This window comes from Poecilia reticulata, chromosome 2 (assembly GCF_904066995.2).
Source record: "Poecilia reticulata chromosome 2, P_reticulata-male-v2, whole genome shotgun sequence".
NCBI classification, from domain to species: Eukaryota; Metazoa; Chordata; class Actinopteri; order Cyprinodontiformes; family Poeciliidae; genus Poecilia; species Poecilia reticulata.
In genome coordinates, this window is record NC_088831.1 from 40175626 (window position 1) to 40203563 (window position 27938).

Genomic DNA, 27938 nt, shown 5'->3' on the forward strand with positions numbered 1-27938 from the left:
TATAACTGGCTGTGAATCAATATGAGCTTTTAGATCCAATGGCAGTCATTATTTATAAGGACAAAAATGCTACAAATTCGAAGGACCAAACAGAAATTAAAATATTCACCATCCACAGAAACCAGATCAGATAAAATCAGAAGGTGGCTGGCACTGGTTGGCTGGTTTTTGTCACTAGAGGACTTTACTGACATTCAGTAATGGAAAATCTGATTAAGGACAGAGAGCAAGAGTTTAATTCCACTGTTCCTTTTAATAATTTAGAAAAATATGTTTAATATCAGAAACTGGGTTAAAGCGCACCGTTTGTAGGATATTTAGAAGGGTTAATCTAAAATAATGTGAATAGTGAAAAACACAATGATTCCTTATGACTTCCATATGTTGTCTGGAGTATAAATACCATTATAAGTATTTTATTGAATTTATTGAAAGCATATATTCTTTAAAACGGTAACCTTTGTAAAGAATTTATGCAGATAAATTAGTCTCACAAAGCTTACAAGACTTATATACATACAATAAGATAAACAAGCGTACAACAGTATAATTCACAACTGTCGTATAACACAATGCATGAATGCGTACCTCAACACTCATACATTCATGGAAGATTAACCTGAATCAATGACTTTCAGAAATAGTGCCGCTGCAAACTACATTTAAAATAACTACACTGATAATTGGTGCAACAGATAAAACAATAAGTTAAACATACAAGTCTGAAACTCCTTGTGCACTGTTTCCTACAGCATTTTGTTTTATTAAAAAAAGCTCAGGCTTCTAAATATCTGCATGACCTGAATTATCCTTCAGCATTTCCAGACGCTTTGCAACCCAACCCTAATTCTGGATTCTTAATGGGGAATCCAGCAAATCTCTAATCTCAGCGTTTCCCAAGCTTTCTCTGAACCAAACTCTCCTGGCATCCCTTCTTTGTGTGAATTCATCCTAGGTGTAATAATGCAAAACCTCATTCCTTTGGTAAGGAGGCTTTGCATTAATGTTAATGACATTGGGTTATTTGGATAAACAGATACTTGTATAAACCTGCCATCGTTTTTTAATTGTTCATGTTTTTTCCACATAACATTGCTGTAGCTAAATGTCCGATTGAGAGCACTGCATCTGCTGGTCGGTCTCACTGTAGCATCAATATTTCAGAAGAAATTAAAGTTTTTATAAGAATCCTTCATCATTTGTTTATTTTTAAGTATTTTTAATGTATTAAATAAGCTTTAAATGAGCTGAATTTGGGTTATTTTGTTCATGTAATGCAACTTGTGCCTCTTCAGAGCTCTCTAGCGCCCCCCTTTGTGTTGAATCATTAAAAAAGGCATAGAGACGCAATAATACTCCTGGCAAATTATCTTTGGTTCACATCAGCACTACTTTAAATAAGTTCTTTCAATATATGGAGGAGCAGCAGATCTTTTATGAGACTTCCCAGTAGATGGAATGAAATCACCACCAGGATTACATTCAGGCTCACATTCGTAGTTAAAGGTCAACATTTTGATTTAAGTCAGATAACATGGTCTTACAATTTATCACTCTCCCTGTGCCTCCCACACATGGTCACAGTCACTGATCACAATAACAGAGGCCATGTGGTCTGGCAGCAGGCCGGCCGTGTGAGTGAGTCCACTGGGAGACGGGAGATCCCACTGACACACAAGACGGGAACGGTCTGAAAATGTAATAAAAGAAACTGAGACATCGAAAGGATCAGTGAGCAGAGAGAAAGGACCTTTCTGTAGGTGAGAGTATCACATGAGAACATCATTTGAAAGACCACAGTTAAATGTTACATGATGCCCTGCAAGAATCTCAATTTATACAGCTGTATGCAAAAGTAACCCTGGATATGTCAAGTTCCCTTTCCACAATAACACAATCTCTTCAGAGCGCTAAACCGTCAGGCTACGAATAAAGCAAAGGAGGAAACACTCCTTTGCTTTATTCACTTTTTGGGCAAAGTAAAAGCCCAAAAACAGGTAAAACTTGTTCTACGTATGAAACAGATACTGAAAATATTAAAATGTTATTTTTCCAAACACAACATTCCTGGTGTTTTCTAAATCTGCCATAAATACACTGGTTCAACCCAGAGATAAAACCAACAGAAGATGAGCAGTTTGGTGTATGGAGTCCAGTGCAACCAAAAGTCCTCAAATCTTTACCTTGTAGAAATTAACAGCCACTTCTGAAACACATCCTAAACTTCACATTTCTTTCTAATAGCACATTAAAGCTGAGCTACAGCTAAGTCAACAGCAAGATTTACACATGCACATAAATGTTTACAACCATTTTAAGAATTTTGTTTTACAAATTCACATGACTAACATTTGCTGACATCCATAATTCCTAAAAAAAATAAATGTAACAAACATTTTTGTAATTTAGCTTGAAGTAGAGGGTTTTTGTTTATTTAGTACTCCATAGTTTCATGTTTTCCTGGAGCATAAACAAGGTTTCTGGAGCATAAACAAGATTTGACAATTAGTCAATTTCTCTTAGGCTCACTTCACAACAGGAAAGACAGGAATACATCTAGACTTGCTTAAAATACTTTTAAACAACTGAAACTGTGGCATGCAATCTTGGACAAAGCCAGAGGCTTATTTTACTATCAGGTTGAAGGTGATAGAGGTTAAAAAAAAGGAAATAACGGCAAATTCCAACATCAGTTTTGGAAATATGTCAAAAGTGCCAACTTTAACATGTTCCCACACACCCAGAAGTGGCATGGTGTCAACAGTTGGATGAGACAATAGGCAAATGTGAGAAGTCTTCAGCAGAAGCTGTCATGTTATTTCCCTTAAAATTTTCTCTGACTGCCTAGACTGAGTTAGGAAGCCAAACAGCTGAACTACAGTTACAAAGGCCCTGACTTTGGGCAGGAAGAAAATAACTGAACCGAGATAAAATCACGCTCCAAAACTAAGTTTTGCTGATCTACCTTTGGACAGTTTTTGGCAGACTGCTGCCAAGGAGTTCCTCATTGTGGCAAACAGAACTATTTCAGTTCTGCTCCGTTTTTCCACGTCACATCTATGAAAGTCGGGCTTTTCAAGCATGACTTCTACGAAGATGAAAAAAGTGAGAGACTCAGAAATGTTGAGGAAGGTCTTCATGTGTCTTTCTTCAAATCTTGTGAAAATATCAGCTTTGTGTTCAACTAACACACCCAGGTTTCACGCTGAGAAAGTAACTTGAGTGAAATGAGACTATATTTTCATTATATTTCAATACAGTTTGTATCATTTTTGTGTGATGGTGTGCCTTGTGCTTTTTCTAAGTGGATATACGTGCCATGGCTCAAAACGATTGGATAAGATTAGCTCGGTTCAGAGAAGAAAAAAAAAGTTCTAAACTCTTGCATGGGTCAGTATTATTCGTGTTGTTGCACCATGAACTCTGACCTTAACTACAGTAAGTGACGCCTGCAAAGCTTTAGGTGTTGCTCCTGGCTGATGTGAGAGCTCCCAGATCAGTCAGTGTGCTTTTTGAGTCATTTTGGAAAGCTGGCCACTCTTGGAAAGGTTCACCACAGTTTAATGTTTTCTAAATTTGGAATGGTTTTCAATGGGGGAGACAGAACAATAGAACAAAACAAACAAAAAAAAAAAAACAGGATTATATTTCACCGGTCAATATGTTAAAAAAAAGCCAAAAAGTCTCCAGAGCAACAAGTAGTAGACTCCTGATTTAATCAATCAATCAAATTTTATTTCTATAGCACATTTCAGCAGCAAGGCATTTCAAGGTGCTCTACATAATTAAAAAACAAAATAAAAACAGCATGTGACATTGAATAAACAGTAAGAAAGAGAAAGAGATTAAAAAAAAAAAAAAAAAAAGATAAGAACATACTTTTGATACGGAATTTAAGCGCCTGTCGTCGCCGGACTGCCGTCCGTTTAACACAGGTATTATCCAGGCCCTGTCGCCTAACAGGACAAGGTCTCCAACCTTGCAGCACCAGGCTCCGTCCACCTGTCATTTATCAAATATGATCCTATTTTTATATAACTACAGCTAAATATGTAATGCCTTCATTTTTAATGTTTATTTATTAATCAATCAATAAAATTTTATTTATATAGCACATTTAAGCAGCAAGGCATTTCAAAGTGCTTTACATAATTAAAATAAAAACAGCATGTGACAGTGAATAAACAGTTAGAAAGACAAAGATATATATATTTTTTAAAGAAAAAAAAAGGTTAAAGATAAAAACATTAAAACCTGCACCCCTTAAAGGACTTCAGTTAAACGTCTCACACCTCAGAGTTTTAGTTAAAACGCCAGTTAACAAGGATTCTCACACCGCAGAGTTTTAGTTAAGATGTCATTTAACAAGGATTCTCACACCCCTAGATATAGATTCGTTTAATTGGGACATTTTCCAGGGGGGCTTTGCATAGACAGTGTGAAAGAGAAATAAAAAGAAGTTAATAAACTAGATGAAAAGTAAAGATAAAAACATTAAAAACATGGAAGACATCAAAACCCACTCTAACCCTAATTTAGCCATAAGCAACTCTAAACAGGTGGGTTTTAAGTTAAGATTTAAAGGCACCCAGTGTTTCAGCTGTTTTACAGTTTTCTGGAAGTTTGTTCCAAATTTGTGGTGCGTAGAAACTGAATGCTGCTTCTCCTCGTTTGGTTCTGGTTCTGAGGATGCAGAGCAGAACCAGAACCAGAAGATCTGAGGGATCTAGACGGTTGGTACAGCAATAACAGATCTTTAATGTATTGTGGTGCTAAACTGTTCAGTGATTTATAAACTAACATCAGTATTTTAAAGTTTATTCTCTGAGCTACAGGAAGCCAGTGTAGGGACTTTAAAACTGGTGTGACATGCTCTATCTACCTGGTTTTAGTGAGAACGCGAGCAGCAGCGTTCTGGATCAGCTGCAGCTGTTTGATTGATTTGTTAGTCAGACCTGTGAAGACGCTGTTGCAGTAATCAATGCGGCTAAAGATAAAAGCATGGATGAGTTTCTCTAGATCGCGCTGAGACATAAGTCCTCTAATCCTGGAGATGTTCTTCAGGTGATAGAAGGCCGTCTTTGTGACTGTCTTAATATGGCTCTGAAGGTTCAGGTCAGAGTCCATCATTACTCCCAGGTTTCGGGCTGATTGCTGGTTTTTAGTTGTATTAACTGAAGCTGTGCATTGATTCTGGTTCGCTCCTCTTTAGGTCCAAAGATAATAACTTCAGGTTTGTTTCGGTTCAGCTGGAGAACCTATGTTTTCTGTGGCAGCATGCATCAAAAATGATTTACTGTTATCTCTTCTCTTCATGATGCATCTTTTTTTAGATTAAACTGAAATGATCAGACTTGGATTTGCTTAGCTATCCAAAAAATGTGCTTAGTCACAGTTAAGTCATGATTTTTCTCACCCCACACAAAGGGTCAGGTCGGTTTGAATGAGTTTTTCCTATGCTAAAATAAATCATGACTTATTACCTGTTAATTTTTACTCAGACTATTTTTGCAGGATCTTTACATTTGCTTGAATATCTAAGTGATAAAAAAAAAAACAAGAAACAAAAACAGTAGACATCTGTAAGCGGGTGGGGAAATAAAATATTTTGAGCATGTCATCAGACGGAAAAGAAAAGTCCAGCTGCCATGTAATGTACGTATGCAAGCAATTAGGATTACTGCAACCTGGAAGACTGTGAACCTAAACTGGCAATTTACAAGAAATGTATTCATTGTATGTTGATCCCTGAAAGAAGGGTGTGATTCCAAGCAAGTCGAGTCCTGTTGAACCATGCGAGTGTTTGTGTACAAGCTGTTCAGCTCTGTGATTTGTTTCTCTTACTCCATAGACTATGTTTATGCATGCGAGAGAGGAAGATACAGAGAGAGGGAGAAAGGGAGAGAGGGAAAGAGGGGTGGGGAGAAGCTGCTGTGTTTTTAACCCTATCTTATGAGGGGAATACTTAAATTAAGTTAACTTACCTGAAACCTTTCCACTTTAAACCCCACTGGTTTGAAGGGCAATTTTGTTAACAGACATCATAATCAATTTAATTTATGGTTTTGATTGTAAGCGCTTATTATTATTATTAGGGTTGCACAATATATCGGCACTAGCATTGGTATTGATATTATTACCGGCCATAAGACGAATATTAATATTGGACATTGACAATTATCACAAGAATTACCAGGACAATTTATCGTCCAGCAAACTTTATTGTGACAGGTCTACCCTCAAATACTAAAACCAAAAAGATCCAGATGCTTTTAGGGCTATATCTAAAACAATAAATCTGAAAGCACATTCACTCCTCCATCAGGTGTATGACTGCTTTCTTTGGTGTTTTAGTAAAAATGCAACTATAGAATATAAAAGTGTTGGAATTAGTTAAGAAAGTACGTGCAATGAAGCATATTTTAAAAAGACTGAAATATTATATGTATGTTTAGAAAAACTGAAGCACTCTTATGTAAAACATAGAAGAGTGAGGCAGGAAGTATATATGCAACAGGAAAATACAATAGCATGATTAGCTCTAAATAATTCATGTCAAGTAGTTTGTCAAACAAATGAGAATCAGCCGAAGGCACTCAGCACCATATAAAACTATTTATCCTGCAGGATTAATTACTGACTCAGGTGTGGAGAATGATTGCAGTTTGGACTGACAGAGAGCTCATTTCCTGCCATAAGGTCACCGATCCAGCAATTTATCAACTGAACCAGATTCTGCCTTGTTAAAGTAAAAGTAATGCAGAGTGACTGGTACAACAGAGGTGTACTTGGACTTAAAAAGTTTAAGGGGACTTTTAAAAAATTAGCCAGGTTACAAAAGTAGTGAAAAAACATAACAGTCACAAGTGTTAGCCTGAGAGATCTGCTCCTTTCAGAACATTCCTGGAAAGAGAAATGAAATCCAACTTCAGTAGGTCATCAGAAATAATCCAAACACGAGTTTTATAGTGGTACAAGAAAAAGCAGGGGTTTCTGAAATGAACCAAGGGTCATTTTAACATTTCTGCCACAAGCAGGGAGTGGAAAAGATAGGAAGGAAGGATGCAGAGGAGAATAGGAAACACGGGTAGGAAGGAAAACAAAGGTGAGCTGGAAGGGTGGAAGGAAAGGAGACAGAAGTAAAAGGACAAATGACGAGGATTTAAAGTTTTGCACTGACAATCTGTGGAAACAGAAACAACTGACACAACACAAAGGTAGACGGAGAATAAAACCTGGGAACACACTCAAAGATGAATATGACAGGGATTTTTTTTAGACGATAAAGCCAGGGCATTCCGGTAATTAGGAAGGAATCTCTTACATGTGGCTCTCTCTGACGTCAATCCTGTACCTTCCCAGAGTTTGCTTTCTCTGCTCTGGCTCCCAGGGTGTTTAGAGTTTGGCTGCTCTTGGCATACCTCCTGGATGTGTGTGCTGCCAGAGCTTTAGGTAGGAGGTAGGGGTTTCTCAGATCAATGACAACAAACCTAGTAAAAACTGAAGTGTTTAACTAGCAACCTAAACCTAAAGGGATAGTTGCTGCTTGATCAAAGAAATTACAAGAAGCACAAATGATTTGAAGTAAAACTAAAACATGGAGCTCTGAACCTATGAAATGGTTGTTTATCTCCATAAACCTAACTGATTTGGTGTGGAAGAAGATAAATTATGGTTAGTTGGGACATCATGCCTCGCCTTAAAACTGACTAATATTTCATTCACATTGGGCGCCTTGTTATTTAAGCATAACATCAAGAGTTTACCTTTAAACATGCATGTACTGCATGGTCTACTAGTAAGCTTAAGGTTTAGCAAAAAAGTAAACTCCCTGACATTTATTTATTGCAATAGATCCATGACTTGTTTATCCAACAAGACAGCTGGTAGTACAATACAGACGATCATCTGTTATAAAGCTCAGATGAGGCTCCTCTGTGTTCTAAATCGAGCCTCATTCCTTGGAGCAGTTACCTGCAGGACAGTCTAAATTACACAGAGAAGGAAAGAGTTACTGGGAACCAGCATAAACTATATCAACGAACCATTTATTGGAAAATTACTTAGAAATTGCTTCTCATAAAAAAATACTGGCAATAAGCCAGTGGAAGCCATAAAATATTAGTGTAAAAGTCCCAAAGATGAAGGGATAAGGGAAACTTCCAGATGAAGTTTAGAACTGAGATTAGATGTCCATCTTGTGCTCATGTGAAAAACTACAACCCTGGTAAACAGAAAACAAAAGTTTCGTAAAAAAAAAAACGTAGAATAAAAACATTACAGAGATGTGGAACAAACAGGTTTGGAAATTATTTTTGAAAAAGCAAACTTTAAATAACTTCTTAGAAAGAAGTTGAAAAGTTTTTCTCCACTCGTTGATGGGGAGATGTTCAAAAAGTAATTTCTGAATTGATGGGGATTTATCAGGCACATCTCAGCTATTTAGGTTAATTGGTAATGATTAAAGTAATGGGTCGAGTGCATGTCAAAGGTCAGTACTTGGAGAGGCTTACTTTGTTGGTTACCGCTCATTAGTAACTAGCTAGATTGAAGGTTAACATGGCGAAAACAGAAAACTTTATGATGCTAAACAGCAGCTGCTATCAGCATTGTGCTGTGTGGCATCTGAAACGGAGATAACTGATAATAAATCAGTTTGTAAACAGAAAAATTAGCGTTAGTGTGTGTGTGTGCCAGGCAATTGCCAGCACGTCTCACAAACCGCACTGAGGGATTATTTATAATAGTAGTGACTCACTTTGGGTTTAGTAAGAGTTTACAGTAGGATTACAAAGCAATCTGATGCTGAGTGGATTGTGTTGTAGTGCTGGTTATTAATATTCATACTGAGCTCTGGCGTACACTGTGTTTATTTCTACCAAGTGTCCCATTTGCACCAGCCTCTCAAATCAAAGTATTCTGGGATTGCTTGCCTGAAAACAAAGAAACAGCACAGCTAACACCTTGGAAACATTGTCAGAATAAAGGTTTTAAAGATGTGCATGTCTTAGATGACTGTAATGGCATCTAGTACAAAACACAATAGGTAGGTTGGACAATAATTCAATAATATATCACAATACAGACAATATCAATAGATAATACATTTGATAAACTATTAAGTAATTTCATTGAACCCTGATCCAGAACCGCAAAGCATTCTGGGGGATGTAGGCAGAAAATATGTTCAATTTTGCAAAGTTGTAGCTATTAAAAGAGACAGTAGATCTACTACAGTAGTTCTGGTCCAAAAATGTGACTGGTTCTACCTTAAGACTGTTAGAAACTAGTTTAAAACTAAGAGGAAGAACTGGAATTGTTATTAATGGTAATAATGGATATAATGCTTAAATAATCTATGTATTCTATGATAAATCTGCTCATACTGTTCCCATTAGAGGATTTTTGTTCCGGACTCTGACTGATAAGCAGACTGTCCTCTTACTCGTCTTCTTTCCTGACCAAATGTCTATGGGAACGGGCCAACTGTGCGGGTACTTACTTCAGGCTTATTTTATTTGTTTTTCCCCTCCATCTCTCTCCGTGCCCAGTGTAGGTTTGCCCTAGCTTCAACACAGAGTGTGTGTAGATTCATAGTTTCCATGCCATCTGATGTCAACAAACTGCTTCAACAACACTAATCCATCTCTAAAACTCCGCTAAATCTGTAAGCAGTGCACTAAACAGAAGCTGCCAAGTTTTACAGAAGTGCTGTCCAATAAACTTAGAACATTTATTACTAAGCTCATTTATTTTATCTTGTTGAACTGCGCTGTGCATTGACTGACGTTTATTTTTACATAAAGCTAACTGAGGCTAAATTTGTCCTCAAAGGTGGAGATAAAAGTGAAAATAATATGACGCCAAAGTCATCTGAAATGTAAATTTGGAAACAGAAACGAGATCATCTGCAGCTACGGCACCAAAGCCCACACCTTTGCAGTCTAAAAGACAACTTATCTAATCAAAATCCCTCAAGGTCAATCTCTTCACTCCTTCCTGGTGGTAAGCAGTCCATTAAGAGCTCATCTTTCTTTTAACTGCTGGCATATTTGGGGTGGCAGTACCGGGGAGGGCTGCGCTAAGATGTCAAAACTGTCAACATGGGCCTCTGACGGAGCCAAAGCACTGCCATTACCATCATGTGAGCGGATGGGTTAATTATAAGATTTGGTTTCTAATATGGAGCCTTTCAGAGGAAGAACAGAGCCTATACCCGGTAATTAGATGTAAATCGTTTGCCTTAAGTAAAACTGTAGGGATGTTGGTTGACTAAGCTCATGTTTTGTCTTTAGTAAAAAGGGAAATGAATAGTTTCCTGGAAAAAATACGTTATCAAATTTTGAGAGGGTAGGAGATAAATGGTGCAGAACAGCAGTTTCAGGCACTTCTAGAAGCATAAAATGTTTGTGTAAAAAAACAGCAATACAGTAAAGTTAATTCAGCAGCTCAGACATTTGGTACAGTTTATCTTTGCTCTTCAGCAGAATAATATAAAATTTTCTGCATCACTTTTCATAGTGTGCGCACAACATTTCCACAGATTTAACCTCCAAAATAAAATAAAAAAAGCTGATTATAAAAAATATCTTATGTTTGATAAGAAAATATAAATCAAATGGAAACTATAGCTATCTAGCCACAGTTGCTATGTGCATGAAGCGGTTACTACTGTTGTGTCGTGACAATAAAGTTGTGGATTCAATTCTCAGCTGGAGATTTTCTATGTTGAACTGCATGTTGTCCTTATTAATTGAAGTTAACAAAGGACACAGGAAAAAAGCTGCAGGAACAACAGGGTTTCCAGATCCCACAACGAAAACAGACACTAGAAAACATCCAAGGTATTAAATGTTGTAGGGAGTTACATTCTGAAAAGAAAAGAAGCCAACAACAAAAAACTGTTGAAATATGCCTAACGAGTGATATTCTGGGGTCACCAGGTTTCTCTACCAGCCTGTGGTTAGAAACCAACCATCTGTTTGAAAAAAAATGCTAGAAAAAAACATCCTGTTCTACCATCACAGTTATAAATGTTTGGCGTTTTCTACTTGAACTTTTTCTGGAAACTTGTGCTGCAGTCAACTTATTTGCAATTGGATGAATTGGCAACAAATGCTCATCCCACAGAGACACTGATGAAATGAGAATATATGAGACGACCCTGGATCATCCAGAGAGATTTTGCAAAGTAAAGCAATCAAGGATCCCTTTTCTCTGTATTTGGAAACCATGTGACGTTTGGAAACAAGATGATTATGCTGTCATTTTGGTGAAAGGGTTGTGCAAAGTACTGCCACCAACAGTGACATCAACAGATGAATTTATTTTAAGGTGACAATAAGCATTCATTGTAAGGTGGTGAGTGGTTTGTCTTTTTAAAAAAAAATTAGTATCAACAGGGAGGCTAAAAAGAACCATAAATATCTAATCCCTTGTGTTTACAAACATGGACCTAATGAGACCCTGATAAGAACCCTGATAGAATCTTTACTGAGGTGTTAGGCTTGTCTTGAACGTGTCTCTGCTTTCACAGCAAGTTGCTGCACAGTTGCTGAAATGTTGAAATGAGTCATGCTTAACAAGCAGCAATTGAGTAAAGGAAGAACAGACCCCTCTGGAACACTTTCACATTCAGTAATGCGTTGAACCTATGACTAAGCACGCAACACTCACAGCCTTTGACTAAGAGATTCTAGAGTACCATTTCATGAAGTGCGGCCCATGATAGCTTCATTATTCACATAAAAGGTTAACGGAGGCTTGTGACTGTACTTGCCCCAGAAAAACACACAGAAAAATGGATTCTCACTTTGATATACACACACTCGGGAACACAACATACACACATACAATAATTCAGTACCTACAGCTGGCTCTGCATCTACATCAGTGCTCCCTCTGTCTGACTACAATTAAAATAGTCACGCTTGTTTTCATGCGGTCTAAGCAAAGCAACCCAAGGCTGAGAATGGCTCACTTGTTTGTTGTGGTCACAATGACAAAAGGGCTTTCAATAGCAAGCGCCCGTGTCAGCGGAGATGGAGAGTTGTTTCTTCTCTGGCCAGAATATTAGTAGATTAGTTCAGCATGCCATGCAGGAGCTAAGAGGTTGCGGGTTCAAATGCACCATGCTGCACGAGTCACCGCAGCACAAAGGTCAGGAGATTCAGGGAAAGTTTGAGCTCATAAGCCTTGCTGATTTATTTGTTCTGGCTAAAATGATTTAACCCTTTAGGCCTCTTTTTTCTATAAAAAATAAATAAATAAATAAATAAATAAATAAATAAATAAATAAATAAATAAATCAGCTTGAAATTGGCATGCCCAATGTAAATATAATATATCACACAAACTACTAGGTTTATTTGAATTGTATGACATTAAAGGTAATACTCCAGAGGTTTAAAAATCGATACTTATTTTACTGAATGGCAGTAGATGAATATCAAATGATGAATATCAAACACAGGAGAAAATGAAAAAATAAAATTAAAAAAATCAACAAACAAATGCACTTTTTGATGTTAATATCCCTTTGAAAGTATGTAATTGCGTTCTAAAACATCTGCCACACCAGAGTTCAGGATCTCACCATTTGCTGTCCTAAAATGTGTGTAAAAACAATGAAGCATAGAAATTTGGGAGAAGCATAAGTTGTCCATGTTAATGATATGATCTGGTGACACATTGTGTTCAGCTTAGTTTCAACAAACTCACAGAAACTATCAACTTTGGCTTGGAAAGCTGCTGACAGTTTCTGACATGCTGATGTTCATGTTCTAACTCAGGTTGGTCAGGAATGGCTTCCCTCCACTGGTGAAGCAAAGCAGAGACGCATGCAGTGTAAATACGGGGTGACAGTCAGGAGTTTGCATGGAGTCACATTAAAATAAATCCATCTACAAACTCCAATATATTAATCTCTTTGGCAACTACCTGGGCATGGAGACATAACTGTGCCGTTCACAAGCCTCTACAGGGATTTCCGCCGTTTCAAGTGATAACACAGACAGTGATAGCACAGACCCCTGCCCTTAAGTTGTAGTGATTTAGATGAGTTGGTCTATAGCTTTCATTCTGAAATTTCAGAAATCATTGATTCCATCGCCCCCATTAAAGTGAAGGTTGTGTCTGGTAGGATCAAATCTCCATGGAGAAATGCACAAACAGTTAGATCTGCCTTCCAGAACCTCTCAGGTCTTCTGGTTCTGGTCTGCCACGCATCCCCAGAACCAAAACCAAACATGGAGAAGCAACATTCAGCTTCTATGCACCACAAATCTAGAACAAACTCCCAGAAAACTGCAAAACAACTGAAACACTGAGTTCCTTTAAATCTAGACTCAAAACCCAGCTGTTTAGAGTTGCTTTTGAAACCTAATCATGAAGCATTAATCAATAATCTGATGTGCAAAATGTAACGTTGACTGTGTGTTCTATGATTTTGTATTTTTGTGTTTCCATGATGTAAAGCATTTGCTGAAAGGTGCTATACAAATAAAATTCGATTTATTGATTCATCAGTCAATAAATGTGACATGAAGAGGAAAAAACACAAACAAGTCGCACATGACTACAAGTCGCATGGCCAGGCAAACTATGAACAAAGGAACTTATATTCCCAAAAACACAGTGCATCTCACCACAGTCATTACATATAATTGCTTTTGCAACAAAATAGACAAAGTGTCTGTAAAATCCGACAATGACTCGATCAAAATAGAAATAAAATAAAAAGATTAATTGAGTATGTTTGTATCTTTTTGGCAGTAGAGACAACCCTGCTTCTGCTACAGACAAACAGAGGACGGGGGCCCTTTTAGATCAGTGCCTGCAACAAAATCTCCTCTGTTCTCCAAATAGTATAAACTTGTGAGAAGAAAACACGGGAGAGAACGAACTGGCATCTATTAATAATGTCTAAAAATAGATCGAAAGCATGAATATTTCCCAGCAATTAGTTATGAACGCTGGCCGTGGTGAGAGGGCAGATGAAGGCTGGCGTGACAAACGAGGGTGCAGAGGATGGAAGGGATGAAAATGGAAGAGCAGCTCTGATGACCCCGTGACCTATTGCTCATTTAACGAATATATTCAACAGGAATTATGGTAACCTTTGGCAAGTGGTCCACATTTTAATTTTTAGATGCTAGAGGAGGATTGGACCATGACTCAGGTTCATTTTTCTAATATCTAATATTTCTAATACACTGTTGATGGGAAAGAGATTAAAATATCCATGTATATTTTATTTTTCAGAAACATTTAGTGACATTATGACATTTGAAGTATATTTTTTATACACTCTACTGAGGCTGCAAAGGTATCCCAAGTGTTGCTTCTCCTTTCTGCACCCACAGTGTGTCACTCAATCCAACCTCCTGAGCGTGCATCTTTGTCAGGTCAAATAAACATTCCCACGGACGGACCAGTGTTTGCGTGTAGTGAACAGAGTGTCAGCAACTTCCATTTCCATGAGACCGAGATGCTTGCTGTGCAGCACATCGTCATTGCACGGATGCTCATTAGTTTTAGATCCCAGTTCAATTGTGTGCAAAGGTCTGCTTGGTCACCAGGGATATGTGCTGCCAGTGGGAACAACTTGGAATTTAAAGTCTATTTTCCATTAAAGTTCGAGAAAGTATTTTCATCTTTGCATTGGTTACTTGACAGAACCGCATACGACAAATCCCAATTATCACTGAGGAGAAGTTTCTAGAATTACAGCTCACAATTGGCTATATCTATTCTAGTCCTGCAACTTGTTTTGTTCCACCTCATTTTTCTTCCCAGGATTAAGTCTGCTGTTTAATCCATCTGAGAGGCCACTGCCTCTGAAAGCTGGAGAAATGAGCTCACTACGTTGTGCTAATGGATGAAGGAGAAGTCTGGCAAATTACAAAGTGGGAGGACAACAAACCTAATTTTCCTGCCATTTGACTGATGACAAGTGCAACTGAACTCAGTGATCTTGTATAGATTTTTACAGTAAATCAGGGCTTTGCACTGGAAATTTTTACATGAGCCGCAAAAAAAATAAAATAAATAAAGGTGGCGGACAATCGCTTTTTGCACAATGCTGATTTCTCACCTGGGTTCTAAAGGTCAAAGTGGCTGTGCAGGGCTTTTAGTAACACAGAGGTCTACAAAACTAAGCTGAGCAAATAAAATGTCTCATTTAAACTGGTTTTCAAAAGGCTATGCAAGAATAACGAATAACAATGATGTTATACAAAGCACCTTCGAAAAACTGCTTGGAAAGTTCATGGAGCAGGAAAAAAAGCTCAATTTGATAAAAACACAGCTTTTATCACTGTTCTGGGTGATGGATACATTTTGGACTGAAACACACAATTCAGTTTAAAAGACCAACATTGATCCTCAGTGATTCTGTGTGTGTCCCCCATTGAAGTTGAAAATGTCAACTTCAGTCATTTTTGACAGTATTTGCTTTAGAAAACTGGTAAACCCTTTACTATCCTAACTCTTCTTTCTCACACAGTGGGACATCACCTCTGCATCTAATATAAATATAAGTAACAGTGACAGTGACTCATGGCAAGAAGGTTGGAAAGAATTAACTGGTAATAAAATTCTTGAAGAGAATTTAGAACCGACTGAAACCGATGTCAGCAGCTCAAAACTTTAGACAGAACAGATTTGAAAATTGTCTAAAATAACCCCACTGATGAGTGTATCTCAGTAAAACACTGATGTATCGTTCCATTTGAGCTACAATCATCTATCACACAGTGAGTATAGTAAACATTACCGTTTCTGCAGCTGTCACATTAAGAGACATTAATGGACGTTCCTAGGTTTGATTCTGTAATGCCAACATAGAGCAAGCACTGACAGTGAATAAAACTGTGGCCGTGTGCAACTTCTAAGATAGCAGCAATTAATTCAATATGTGTACATGGATAAAATAAGCCAAGAAATAGTTTTTATTGAGGCATATTGTGCAAGAACACACAACACAACCAGGGATGCAGAGCTGTATCAAAGCTCTGCTTGATTCTGGGTGTCAAACTAGCAAAGACAGCTCATTGCAGACATTTCTGGTAAATGAAAGGAATTTTGGTTTAGGCTGAAACTCAGATCACAGTATTTAACGAGCTGATTTACAGCCTTATTGCATGCCCCTACTGCAACCCTTCCTGTGGTGTCCACATATTGTCATTTTTCTTGAGTGCCGTCTTTTTCTATATTAAGACCATCTGCCAGAAGTTTGCTATAAATCTCCTTAGCAATATTAAATCATTGTGTTTTCCAAATTAAATGAGGATCATGGGATTTAAAATTGTATTGTTTCTGTCTTAAAATCTCTCTGAGGATGTGATTACACAGTCAGCTGGTTTCTGTCCTTAACCCAGTCACTAAACTGTTGATACTCTGAAACCACAAACATCATACTCTGCTGTTTTTAAAAGAACCCAACATGAAGCAGTTTATTTTAATAGGAAAATATGTCCTGCTGAGCTTACATGAATAAATCATTGGTGGTAGACCACAGAAAATTGAGTTGCCAAATATCATTAGTATCACCAAATATGGCATAAAAAACTAAATAATTACTATATTCCATATGCCTAATAATATATGCTCTTTGAGGTTTCTGCATGTTTTTCTCTTTGCTTTGCTTTCTCCTGTATGTATCACAAGAACTGATAAACCAAGTAAACCATCTTTTCTGTTTGTGCTTTTTATCTTCATTTGATTGCTTAAAAAGTTCAGAGGTCTTCTACAGTACAGTCTAAATTTACCTGAAACATAAACTTGGCATTTTGAGGAGAAAACACCCACCTGCTTATCAGTAAAGACCCAAAATAGCACTTGTGTTTATCCAAAACAGTGATAGTGTCTCTGTCTTGCTATGGGTCATCCATGTCTGTACATTTCAGACCCTTCATGTTTATTAGACAGGTTGAGTTGCAGACTCAATATAAATACAATGTAGAGCCACAAAAAGCAAATAAACGGTCTTGAATTTACAAGGTCCTTCAAAGTACATCAATATACTCAATAAATTAATTCAGGTTCCTCAGAACTTTGTTTCCTTGGTAACCTTTATAGCTTTAAAAGTGTATTTCAACAAAGCAACTTAAAACATATTTTTCCCTGGAGCTTAATTACCCGGAACCTTCTGTTTTACCTCGGCCATCACCTGCGTGTTTGCATTGTGGGGTTCAAAACAAGGCTGTGTACATAAATTACATAAGCTGACATTGGGCGGTAGGAGAGGCACTGCTTTCAGGTTTTAATCAACAGCTGATCTAAAATTGAACCAAAGTCGGTAAAATTAGATTAACAGAGCATTAACATCAGATCATTTCAGAGCAGTTATAACTTAGAAATCGATAAATGTCATTAAAACTGTGCAGAAATATGCAGAAGAGCAGATTTTAAATGATATCAACTGTCAACTGTGGGGAAAGGAAGGAAAGGAGTTCAAATTTCCAAAATAAAAAGCTGACTCTGGCACAGAGAGAGCTGACTCCAGAAAAAGTTTAATGCTTTTAAACTCTCCTATCAGGACACTCACATTTTTATATTCTTTAAATGCAAAGTTTCCCACAGTTTCCTGACATTCTGGGTTGTCTCCCATCTTCTTTTTATGTAAAAAGTTCCTCTTTGCATTTATTCCAGTTAACTTTCTCACGCAAAGTTAACTTATTTATGGTTGCTTCTAAAGTTTCTCATGTTTGCTTCACACATTTTTTTTTTTTTTGCTGGTGAGTTTTTGGGCTTTTTGCCTTGGAGGGTTTTGCTGTTCAAATGGAGTGCCTGTCAAACCACTAGCTGAATTTTAATTTAAACTCTGTTCAGGCCTTGAAATTGCCCACAACCATAATATTGCAAAAGTAAGCAACATCAGCAACAAAAAAATTAGTAACTAACAACAAGAACAGCACTCAAATAACTACCCAAAGACCTAATTTAGTTCTAAAGTGTTATTGCACACTATTATATAGTCATTTTTACAGTGAGCAGATGTGTGATAAAAATGGCATAAAAATACAAACATGAAAAAAGGTTAATTCCACCTTTTTCGTTTTCAAACTCAGAACTGAAACTCATTAGTTTGAAAAAATGACTAAAATAAAGAAGTTCTGTAAATTTTGTAAGCAGAAACATGTTGCTTGGATCACACTTGAACAAAATTCACAAGAGCGCAGCAGCCTTAATAGGTTGAAGTAGAAAGGATAATAAAGCAGACAACACTAGGAAATAAAACAAACTAGAGAAAAAAGTAGTACAGTGTTGATTCACACAAAGAAAATCTAGCAATAGCTCAGCTGACTGGATTTTTGAGAGAGCCCTGCGACAACACCTGCTTCTGTGTGAGCTGGAAGCCGACACTAGGAGCCGATCTTCAGCTCTGAAACAAGCAGGCTGAAGAACAAGAAACCATTCAAATCTTCTAGGCCAGAGACAGAGAAAATGGTGCAGGTATGGATGGTACAATAGAAGAAAGAGCAGAACCAAAGCTTGAAAGATATCATGACAATATTATGAAGTTTCTGCGTGGAGATGAGTAACATGCAGTAAGATTCATTCTCTCTCTGCTGACAGCATGCAGGGCTGAATCTGATAAGGTCACGACTGCTACACAGGTTTTAAACTAAAACAACCTTCAGAGGGCATAATGCGATTCTGTAACGGTCCCACAATGTTATGAAATATTTTAATCCAGCTTTTATCTTTTCTCTGTTGCTTAACTCTGTTCATGCTACAAAAGAAAAAAAAAAAGAATGGTGCTTTTTCAATTAGGAAACCCCTAAAATGTTATTTTCAGACCCTCATCATATCTATTCCCCTGAGCCAACTTCAATTCTATCTTTGAACTTATTTATTTACACAAACATTCAAATTTAAAAACATTTAGTTTGCGTAGAAATTACTTTTCTTGACACGCAACCAGCATGAGACACCAGCTGTAGCCAACCCAGCGGTTCCAAGGGGCATTTATGCATTCTAGCACATTGTGGCACGCAGGGGGAGTTTAAAGGTCTCAGTTTGAAGCCATGAACTCGGATTAATCTTGCGAAAGTTCATTGTGGCCTCAGAGATTCATGTTGTACTGAGCCCTTCCCCGCAGAGATTGTGTAACTGCAGTGAACTTTTGATTTTATTTGGTTTATAGAAGCAGAAGGATTACACCCTCAGAGCCCCACCTGACCAGGCTCTGTCTCTTCTTCACTGTCCCGTGATCAACCCCCACGGCTGACTGCAACCTCCAGATGGGGGAAATGCAGGAATGGGAAGTGATTTTCGTTTTTGTTTTACTTTACCAATGAGGTTTGGCAAAAGGAGACTTTTGAAGCGAGACAAAAGATGCGAATACTTTTATGTTTAACTGTAACCTTGTTCTGTGACGAGCTGGGCATGGAGCAAACATGTGAAGGAAGGTGCTAAACACACAACACTGTGTGTCACCCTGAACACGCCGTTCTTTCCATCCAACATGGTGGCACCATAATGTTGTGAGGATGCTTTTTTTCAGTAGAGAGTTGATAGTAAGATGGAGAGCTAAATAAGGGTCAATTCTGAAAGAAAACGATTTACACCAAAGCATATTTATGTGTTAAAATGTCCCAATAACGGTACAAAACTAAATCCAATTGAAAATCTGTGGCAACACATGAGAACTGACCATCATTTCCAAACTATTTTTCAAAGACGATAGGGCAAATCTTTAGTCTCTAGATGTGGAGAGATGGAAGATGGTAGCAGTATCCCCCAAATACTCTGTTGTCATTTCAGTAAAAGGTGGTTGTAAAGGTATTGACCCCGAGAGGCTGAATGCAAACATGTGCAACATTTTTTCACATTTGTATTCATAAAGAACATTGAAAACATTCAGCCTTTGTCTTTCACTTTCAGTAATTAGGAACTGATTACCACAATAAATCTCAATACAACACATGGAAGTTTGTGTTTTTATGTGACAAAACATAAAAAGTTTCAAGGGTTATGAATATTTTAGGAAGGCACTGAGAGTACTCAAAGCCTTACATATAACGGCTATAAAGACTTTCTTCACTTGCACACATTGACTGTTGTGGTACAAAATAGTGTCAAGAGAGATAGATTTCCAGACGGATTTCAATAAAATGCAGGAACAAGAAGCCAAACAATTATAAAAATGCCAACTAGAGAATATTTTACAATTGTTTATGACAAAGAGGTTGTTTTTTTTTTAACTGCAAATGTTTCAGTTCTGAGTTTTTCTTCCCGAAGAAGCTTTCAGAGCCTCATAAATTCCTCCAAAGACCCCGCTGCACAGTTTCATCTGACAATGCAATTACTTGAGTGGAATCTTCTGGAAAACTGTGGAAAGGAAAACAATGATGAAGCAGTAATCTAATTTAACCACAGCAGCTTCCATTGTTCTCTCAGAAAGGCCTCTTTTTGGTCTGAATCAACTCCTTCCAATCCATCTCTCCACTGAGGAATAATTGCTGTGCCAAGAATGAATCAGAATGATAATATTTATGCCATAGTCCAACACAGATAGGAGGAAATGATTTGTACAGCTCGAGCTATTTGGGGGGGAAAAACTCACAAAAAAGCAGCGACTGGGTAGAGTAGAGAGAATCCAGCAGTGTTACATTTGACTTTAAATTCTTAATTTCTTCTTAATGTTCTCCTCTCAACTTCATTTTGCCTTTCACCTCCGTCGTCTTCAATCATTCTTACCTCCAGCTTTTAAGACATTCAGACTAAAACCTCTCATTTAACATCCTGCGTTTTCCTCGTTTGCCTGGCCTTTCTGAATGAGGAGCCTTCATTGTGGGCCAGCAGGTGTTAAACTTCCTTTTGAAGATTATGCTACACTTTCCAGACATTAACTGCTCTCCTTTAATCTACCACCACAGGCTTTTGATAGCTCCTGCCGTGAATTATTATAGCTACTGATTGAAACTGGGAGCTGAGAGTGACAGAGGAGAGTGTGGGAAGGTCAAGTGGAAAAAAAAATTAAAGCTTCAGCTTTTAAGCAGCAGACGTGGTGCTTAAAGGGGCAGCATAATGTATTTTTTAGGAACATCGTGCCATTTTATAGCACAATCAAATAGATATGTTACCTTAAGTTTTCAGAAAAATGCCGTTTATATCAAACATGACTTGACTAACACTCCGTCTTCAGCACACCATCACAACGATTCTCATTATGCCAGTTACAACGATTCTTAAGTCCGTTTTCCATTTAATGCCATAATTTCTGAATTTATATCAAGTATGTAGAAAGAATATTTTTCGTCAATCTCTGAATGAGTTAAGCATTGATCATTTGAATATTACATAAACATTCATGTAAATAATTGTATGATGCTAATTAGCAACATTAGGGACATAAGGAACAAAACTCAAAGAAGAATTACCAATCTGAACTATGTAGATTATTTCAATGATGTGGCTATTGCTCAAACAGAACATTCAATTTGAACTATAACATATGGCTTGGAGCATGCTATGCTTTTTCAATATGACTGTATTTCAAGTTCATCTAAGTAATCCCTTTACTCCACAGCGCCAGGTGGATCTATAGCTTCTCGTAATAACACTTAGCATATATGTACAACTGCAAATTCTACTATTTTAATACATATCAGGGTTTCCCCCAGAAAACTTTCTAAGCCCAGTGGTCAGGGCGCCGAGGCGGTCCACTGGGTTTTTGTATTAAAAGATGCTAAGTAGACAGGAAAAGTAAAAATATCACTGGGTAATTATGGGAAAACATCGTCAGTGAGCTGCTAATATAAACCCACAACTAGTCTTAAAAATAACTCATCAAAAAATACAATTAAAATAAATATAAATTATTTCCACTTTTCTTAAATCCAAATTAAGTCAGCGGCTCCATCAGGCGTTCCAGGGCCCCATAAATGCTAATATTTTAACACAGACATATAAATGTAACACTTGTTTATTGAGATTATCAATGCTGCTAAATTTGACATAATGGTTTCAGCATACCTAAATCAAAAGATTTTAAATTTAACATTTATACGTAAGATTTTAAGGAGCTCCCAAGTTTACTTTGTAAAAGTTCAAAGAACAATACTCATAATCAGATAGGTTTGTTACCATAGCAACCATCTGATGCTGTGAGTTTAATCTTTGAGTTTCAGCTCAGTTTGTTCACAAATATAAATGAGTAAACTGCAATTATAATGTATTGCTTTTTAGGTTTGCCAATTAAACTACTCCCCATGTCCTAGATTTCACTAAATCTAACACAGAAGCTGTTAGAACTGCTCATGTTTTTAGCAACAAAAGGGGCCCCTAAAGCAAATTCTGCTCCGACCCTGTATTATGTGTTAAACCCGCTGCACTGCGCAGATTTAATTCAATGCTGCTAATGTGGCTTTAGTAGCTCTTCCATTTCGTGTCTGTTGAGTTTTTAACAAAAACTAAGACACAGAAACTATTTTGGTTGGTCGAGTTTCTGGACGAGTTTTTCAGATGTCCGGTGGCCGCGCACATTAACTCTGTCTGACTAAGTGGACAAAGCATTTGATACGGTTTGGTGCTTAGTGTAACCGGAAAAATAATACTAGCAATAATAATATAATAATATAAAATCAGCGTGATGCGTGACTGCTAGCAGAGCGCGAAAGTTCCTCACCGGGTTAAACCTGCACGATGAGTGATTAGCGCTGGGTCGTTAACCACTAACGCACCGGCTAACAGACCTAAACTTTACAGGGAAGACACGGCCAAACGGTGGGCAGCGTGTTGAGATGCAAACGCCGCATAATGTTTTGTTCACAAATATACATCATTCTCACCGCTCACTCAAAACACCACTGAAAGCGCGACTACAAGTTATTCATGCGGTTCACGTAAAGCTGCGCAACCAGAGCTAACGCGGTGGGTTTTTAACTCTTACCTTAATCAATAACTCCTCATAACTGATCACAATTCCTCACAGGGAGCTGATGTAAATATCCATACAGTTCAGCCTGTGTCCATTTCGAGTGAAAGGAGGCGCGCGCGATCCGCGCTGAGGTTAACTTAATCCAGCTACGGCAGCGCGTGAGGTGATTGGTCAGCACGCTGCCGGCTTTAAATGCATAAACTATAAACACATCTTCTATAACCGTATCTTTTAGGAATAAATCTGCTCCGGTAGTGAAACGCTGAGTAACAGAAACGTTCGCAATCCGGCTTTTAAAAAAAGGGCGATTTTTTTTTTTTTCCTAAAACAACAACAAAAAAAAAGAAAAATCAAGAAAGGCTTAGCCTGGCGGTGGCGCTAGTAAAGCATGGCGGGCCGCCAGGCCTATAATACACTGGGGGAAACCCTGCATATATCACTCATTTTTAATGCATTGCCTCATGTCACAAAAATGCATTAAACCAAAAACTACAACCAGATTTTTTCACATGTTGGCATTTTTAATATACAAGTAGAAGAAGATATCAGTGAAGCTCTGATTATGACATTTTCCTCAGTTTATTTCCCAAAATATTCCCCCAAGTGCATTCCTTCCCGTGTCACATTCCTGCAATTTTTGGATGCACTAACTCCAACACATCTGAATTAAAAAGCTGAATCACCTCTTTGGCATCCCGGCAAGTTTTGCCAAGACCTAGTCATTAACCACTCATTTGGTTCAGGTGTTCTGAAGTAGGAATACATCCAAAAGTTGCTTAACAGTAGCACCCGAGGACTGGAGTTGCTCAACTTTTCTTTATTAATGTATTACTTTGTATGGGAGGCACAAATATCAACTGGGATACCACTTTAGCTGTGTTCAAACAACATGTTTCGATGCCAATTTATTACATTCGCTCTAAATGTAGTTAAAATAATGGACAATCATGCTCTATGGTTCCAGGTGACACATGATCACATTGTAGACTCTGGTTCATAAAGGACACCTTGTGGAGGTTTTCATCATGTGAAGAAAGGATGTTAAAAAGTCAGCTATGAAAATCAGTGAGAGGACTTATTGTGATTCATTTCTTAGTAGTGTTGACAATTCTAGGTAGTCTGCCACCAAAATATGACATATTACGTCCATAAAAAGGTTGTAACAATGTATATGGAGCTAGAGTGTACAACAACTTGCTGAAGTCCGTAAAATGCAAAGACACAAAAGAAACACCAATAAAACCCAAAGGTACTTTATTTGGGTGAGACAAGTTCTGAACTGAGGCCTCCAGCGAGCTCTAATGCAGAAAGTCGCTCTGCATGAGCTCTTCACTGACTCGAGTTTCCCCACTCAGGCAGGACAGGACAGGACAGGACAGGACAGCGATTATTGCTGCTGGAGAAAGGAGATGAGCCAATGACGGCAGAGGACAGAAGGGCAGGGGTCTTATGGGGAAGAGAGTCCTTCTGTTTTGTTTTACTGCTGCCTCCAGGGGTATAAACCCTTCTCCAAAATACCAAGAAGCATGACAACATGGTAGCAACTGCCACCCAAGTTTAGATCAGACAAAAGGGCTCTTCAGTGCTATGACATGGTGGTTTTGGAAAAGGAAATTATGATCTGTCAAATGTGGAAAAACGGCTTAGTAATACCGCTCAGACTAAAAGGCGACAAGGAGAAAATGAGCCACAAACTGGAAGGAAAACTGAGAAGTGAGCTTCTTTCCCAATTTTCAAGCTACCAAAATAGAACCGAGGGTTTAGAGGTTTATGCTCAACATAAAGGTTAAGTGAAAAAAACTTTTTTTTCACTTCTTGAAAGGCAGAGGCCTCTTAAAGTAATGGCAGATAGTCTCTTTCTGTGGAAACTGCCCTCTTATTTCTATAAAGCATAACATCGAAAGTTAAAATCTACACTAAAGTTACATCAGTTGTGAGAATTGTGCAAAGGGAAAGCATGGAAGTGATCAGTACAGGGAGGGAAATGAAAAGAGGAAAATATGGCCACATCGTCGTTCCGTTTATGTAACATGATGTATTCAAGAAATAAATTAGAGGAACATAATGACAGGAATTGAAGATATCTTTGCCATCTGCCAGCGTCCTCTGACGCAAATGCTTTAAACTCTGACATCATACCTCCTAGCACAATTCAAGCAGAAAAAAAAAGAAATTGGTGTAAGAAACCTACACTGTGCTATGCAAGGACCGTTAGTGGACCAACAAGCAAACAGCTGAGGCATCTGGAGAACATGAACGAAACAACCAAAGCACGACAGAGAGGAAGAATCTGTTCAACATTGTCTTTATTTAGATAAGAATTTGCGGAAAATAAAGCTCATAATGGTTGCAAGTAAGTAAGTTAGGTCAAATATTTAAAAGCAGACTTGGAGAAAAACCTTGAAACATCATCTTGAGATGTTCCATGTCATACATTCAGAGTTAAATAAAAGCGACTCGATTTGAATCTGCTCAGCTGCGTCCACAAACACTCAAATTGAAAATGATAAGACAAAATAAAAATATTCACTCCATCTCTGTCTCTTTGCTAGTCAGAGAAGTTACTCTGAGATAGCCAGAAGTTTCACAACTGTGAACTCTACTTGAAAGCTATGGCACTTCATGCTGCTTAAGATCTAATTTATGACAGACCTTGAACTGTTTGGAGACAAAAATAAAGCATAAATAAAATTTTAGTACAGATTGACTGGCTCAGTTAGGAGATGAGATAAGAAGTTTAACAGTTTATCATATCTGGAAAAACTGTGTGGTTCAAGTATTAATTTTTTTAAAGGTTTTATTGGCTGTAGTGGCCTTTATATATAAATGTAGTTGGACAGGAAATGGGGAAGGGAGAGAGAGGGATATGTGGCAAATGTCACCAGGCTGGGAATCGAACCTGCAGCTACCACCACGAGGACTAAGGCCTCCTCCTTATGTGGGTGGCGCTTTGCTCCTGCGAAACCACAGCAGGCCCCTGGTTCAAGTACTTCTAACAAATCAATTAAAATAATTAGCAGGCTAACGTTAAACTCAGTGAAGCTACTCAACTGTGAACACTATTAGTCTGTAAATCCCTTCTGGTTCACACATCTGCCAGAATATTAGCTTCAAACTTTATCCCTCTCAACTTATATATATAAATCCTGCTGTGTGTCGCTGACCAGACACAAAATCTATAAAGATGTTAACCAATTAGTTTACCCAGCTAAATTAGCACTGATGAAGACACCAGCATGTTGAAAACTGTTTTAATGATCTGTTACGTGATCTTGTGGATCACGTAACATACCATTCTGCACGTAGGCCACTGTGCAGAATGGTGTGCTTCGACTAGTTTCTGGTGCAGTAAACAGTAAATATAAAACTCCAGATGGAGTTTTTGAAAACCACTACAAAATAACTGACTGCCAGTGTAGTGAGTGCACTATAAACTTAAAAAGTGGTCAATTCAAATGTAGCTCTGTTAACACAAAAAACAGCAACGTGCACAACACAGCAGTAACTCTCTCCAACTATAAACACTATATGATAATTATACTTCTGCTTCATTAAAACAGTTAACAAAAAAAAGTGGAAAAGCTAAAGCAAAGGTCCAAAACGAAAGCATCAACACTGGCTCTGCAAATTATGATTGAATTGTTTGCATGACATATAATCTGTCATGCAAAAATTCCACCCATTCGTAAAATACACGCACTTCCAACGAGTCAGACAGTAACTTAATAGGTAAAAAAAAAAAAAGAAGATAAATAAACAGTAGATCTTACCTTGGCGACTGTGAGAGTTCATTGTTTCACAGGCTTGTTCGATGCACCTCCTCAGTGGATGTAGCGATCGTCATTTCCTACCCGATCCAGAGCAGAGGAGAATTCTCAGGAGTGCCAGACTGAGAGCAGAAAAACAGGGCAGCGTTTTAGACGTTTTCACCTATATTTGTTTTGTGTGACCAAATTTTTAATAAATAGTACAACCATAAGAAGAAAATTGCAAGCCTGTTTTATTTATTAAGCTAATCTGGTTTCATTTTAAAACATCTGGGTTTAATGAAAGTCATAGTTTGTTATTCTAGCACTCAATTCTGCTCTGGCTGCACCACACCCAACAGAGAAAAAGTTTGCTCAAGAAAAGTCTCACATCCACATGAACAAAAATAATTATACATTTGTGGACGTTTCTGTTGAAGCTGTTTTAATTGCCAGCGAATTACAAAGTAGGATTTATAAAATGTTATGGATTCTGCATCCATTGCATAACCAATAAAGCCTCAGAGGTCAGCTTTGGAGGTCAATGCAGAACTAAAAGGCTCTTATGTGTAGTGGATCGCGTAATTAAATCTATAAACAGGCTTCCTGAAGCCTGAGACATCTAATGTTTCAAAATCCCAGTCCAAAAAGATGAACAAACGTTTTTATTGAAAACAGACACACAACCACATGATTCTGGCATTCGCTGCTTAATTCACTTACATTATATATCAAAGAATCCAAGAGTTCAACAGAAACATGACTAACATCATTCCAATGGAATTTTATTATCGAATCAGTCCTGCATATTTCTCAGTATATCATCAGTCTGAGAAATAATCTGAGACTTTGAATGAATTTGCATTCTTTTTCTTTTTACATCATCTTACATTTCTTCATATTTTTCTTCCAAGGAGCCAGACTTTGTTTTATTTAAAGTGGTCTTAACAGTTCTCCAGAAAGCTCTTCACAGGATTTCATTTTGATGCTGTTTTGCTTATATTTATTCTAGTTTTTTTGAGGATTTCAGAGGAATCTGATTATTTAACCACTTGGTTTTCTTTGCTACATAAAGCACACCCTGACCACATTTTAATTTAACCATTTATAGAGCAATTAAAGCCCTGTTCTTATACTTTAGGAAGTGCTGCAGGCTCAGAGCTTTCCGTTTGCCCTTTCCATGTTGCAGCAGATGGCAGCTCATGTTTGCTGATGCATAGGGCAGGAAAAGTTAGTGTTTGGGGATTTTTTCTTTCATTTCAGAATTAATTTCTTTGGAAGTTTGCATAGGGACCGCTGTATGC

The 27938-nt window shown here is 37.7% G+C and overlaps 1 protein-coding gene across 4 annotated transcripts in view; it reads right to left on the reverse strand.

Annotated features, from left to right (window-relative positions):
• LOC103461731 (histone deacetylase 4) overlaps positions 1–27938 on the reverse strand; it is a 219440-nt gene that overhangs the window by 90400 nt on the left and 101102 nt on the right. For all 4 annotated transcript variants that reach the window (XM_081604585.1, XM_081604584.1, XM_081604587.1 and 1 more), the window contains one exon: positions 26659–26777. In XM_081604585.1, the coding sequence (XP_081460711.1) occupies positions 26659–26680 (22 nt within the window). In that variant the 5' untranslated portion in view covers positions 26681–26777. The remainder of the gene's footprint in view (positions 1–26658; positions 26778–27938) is intronic.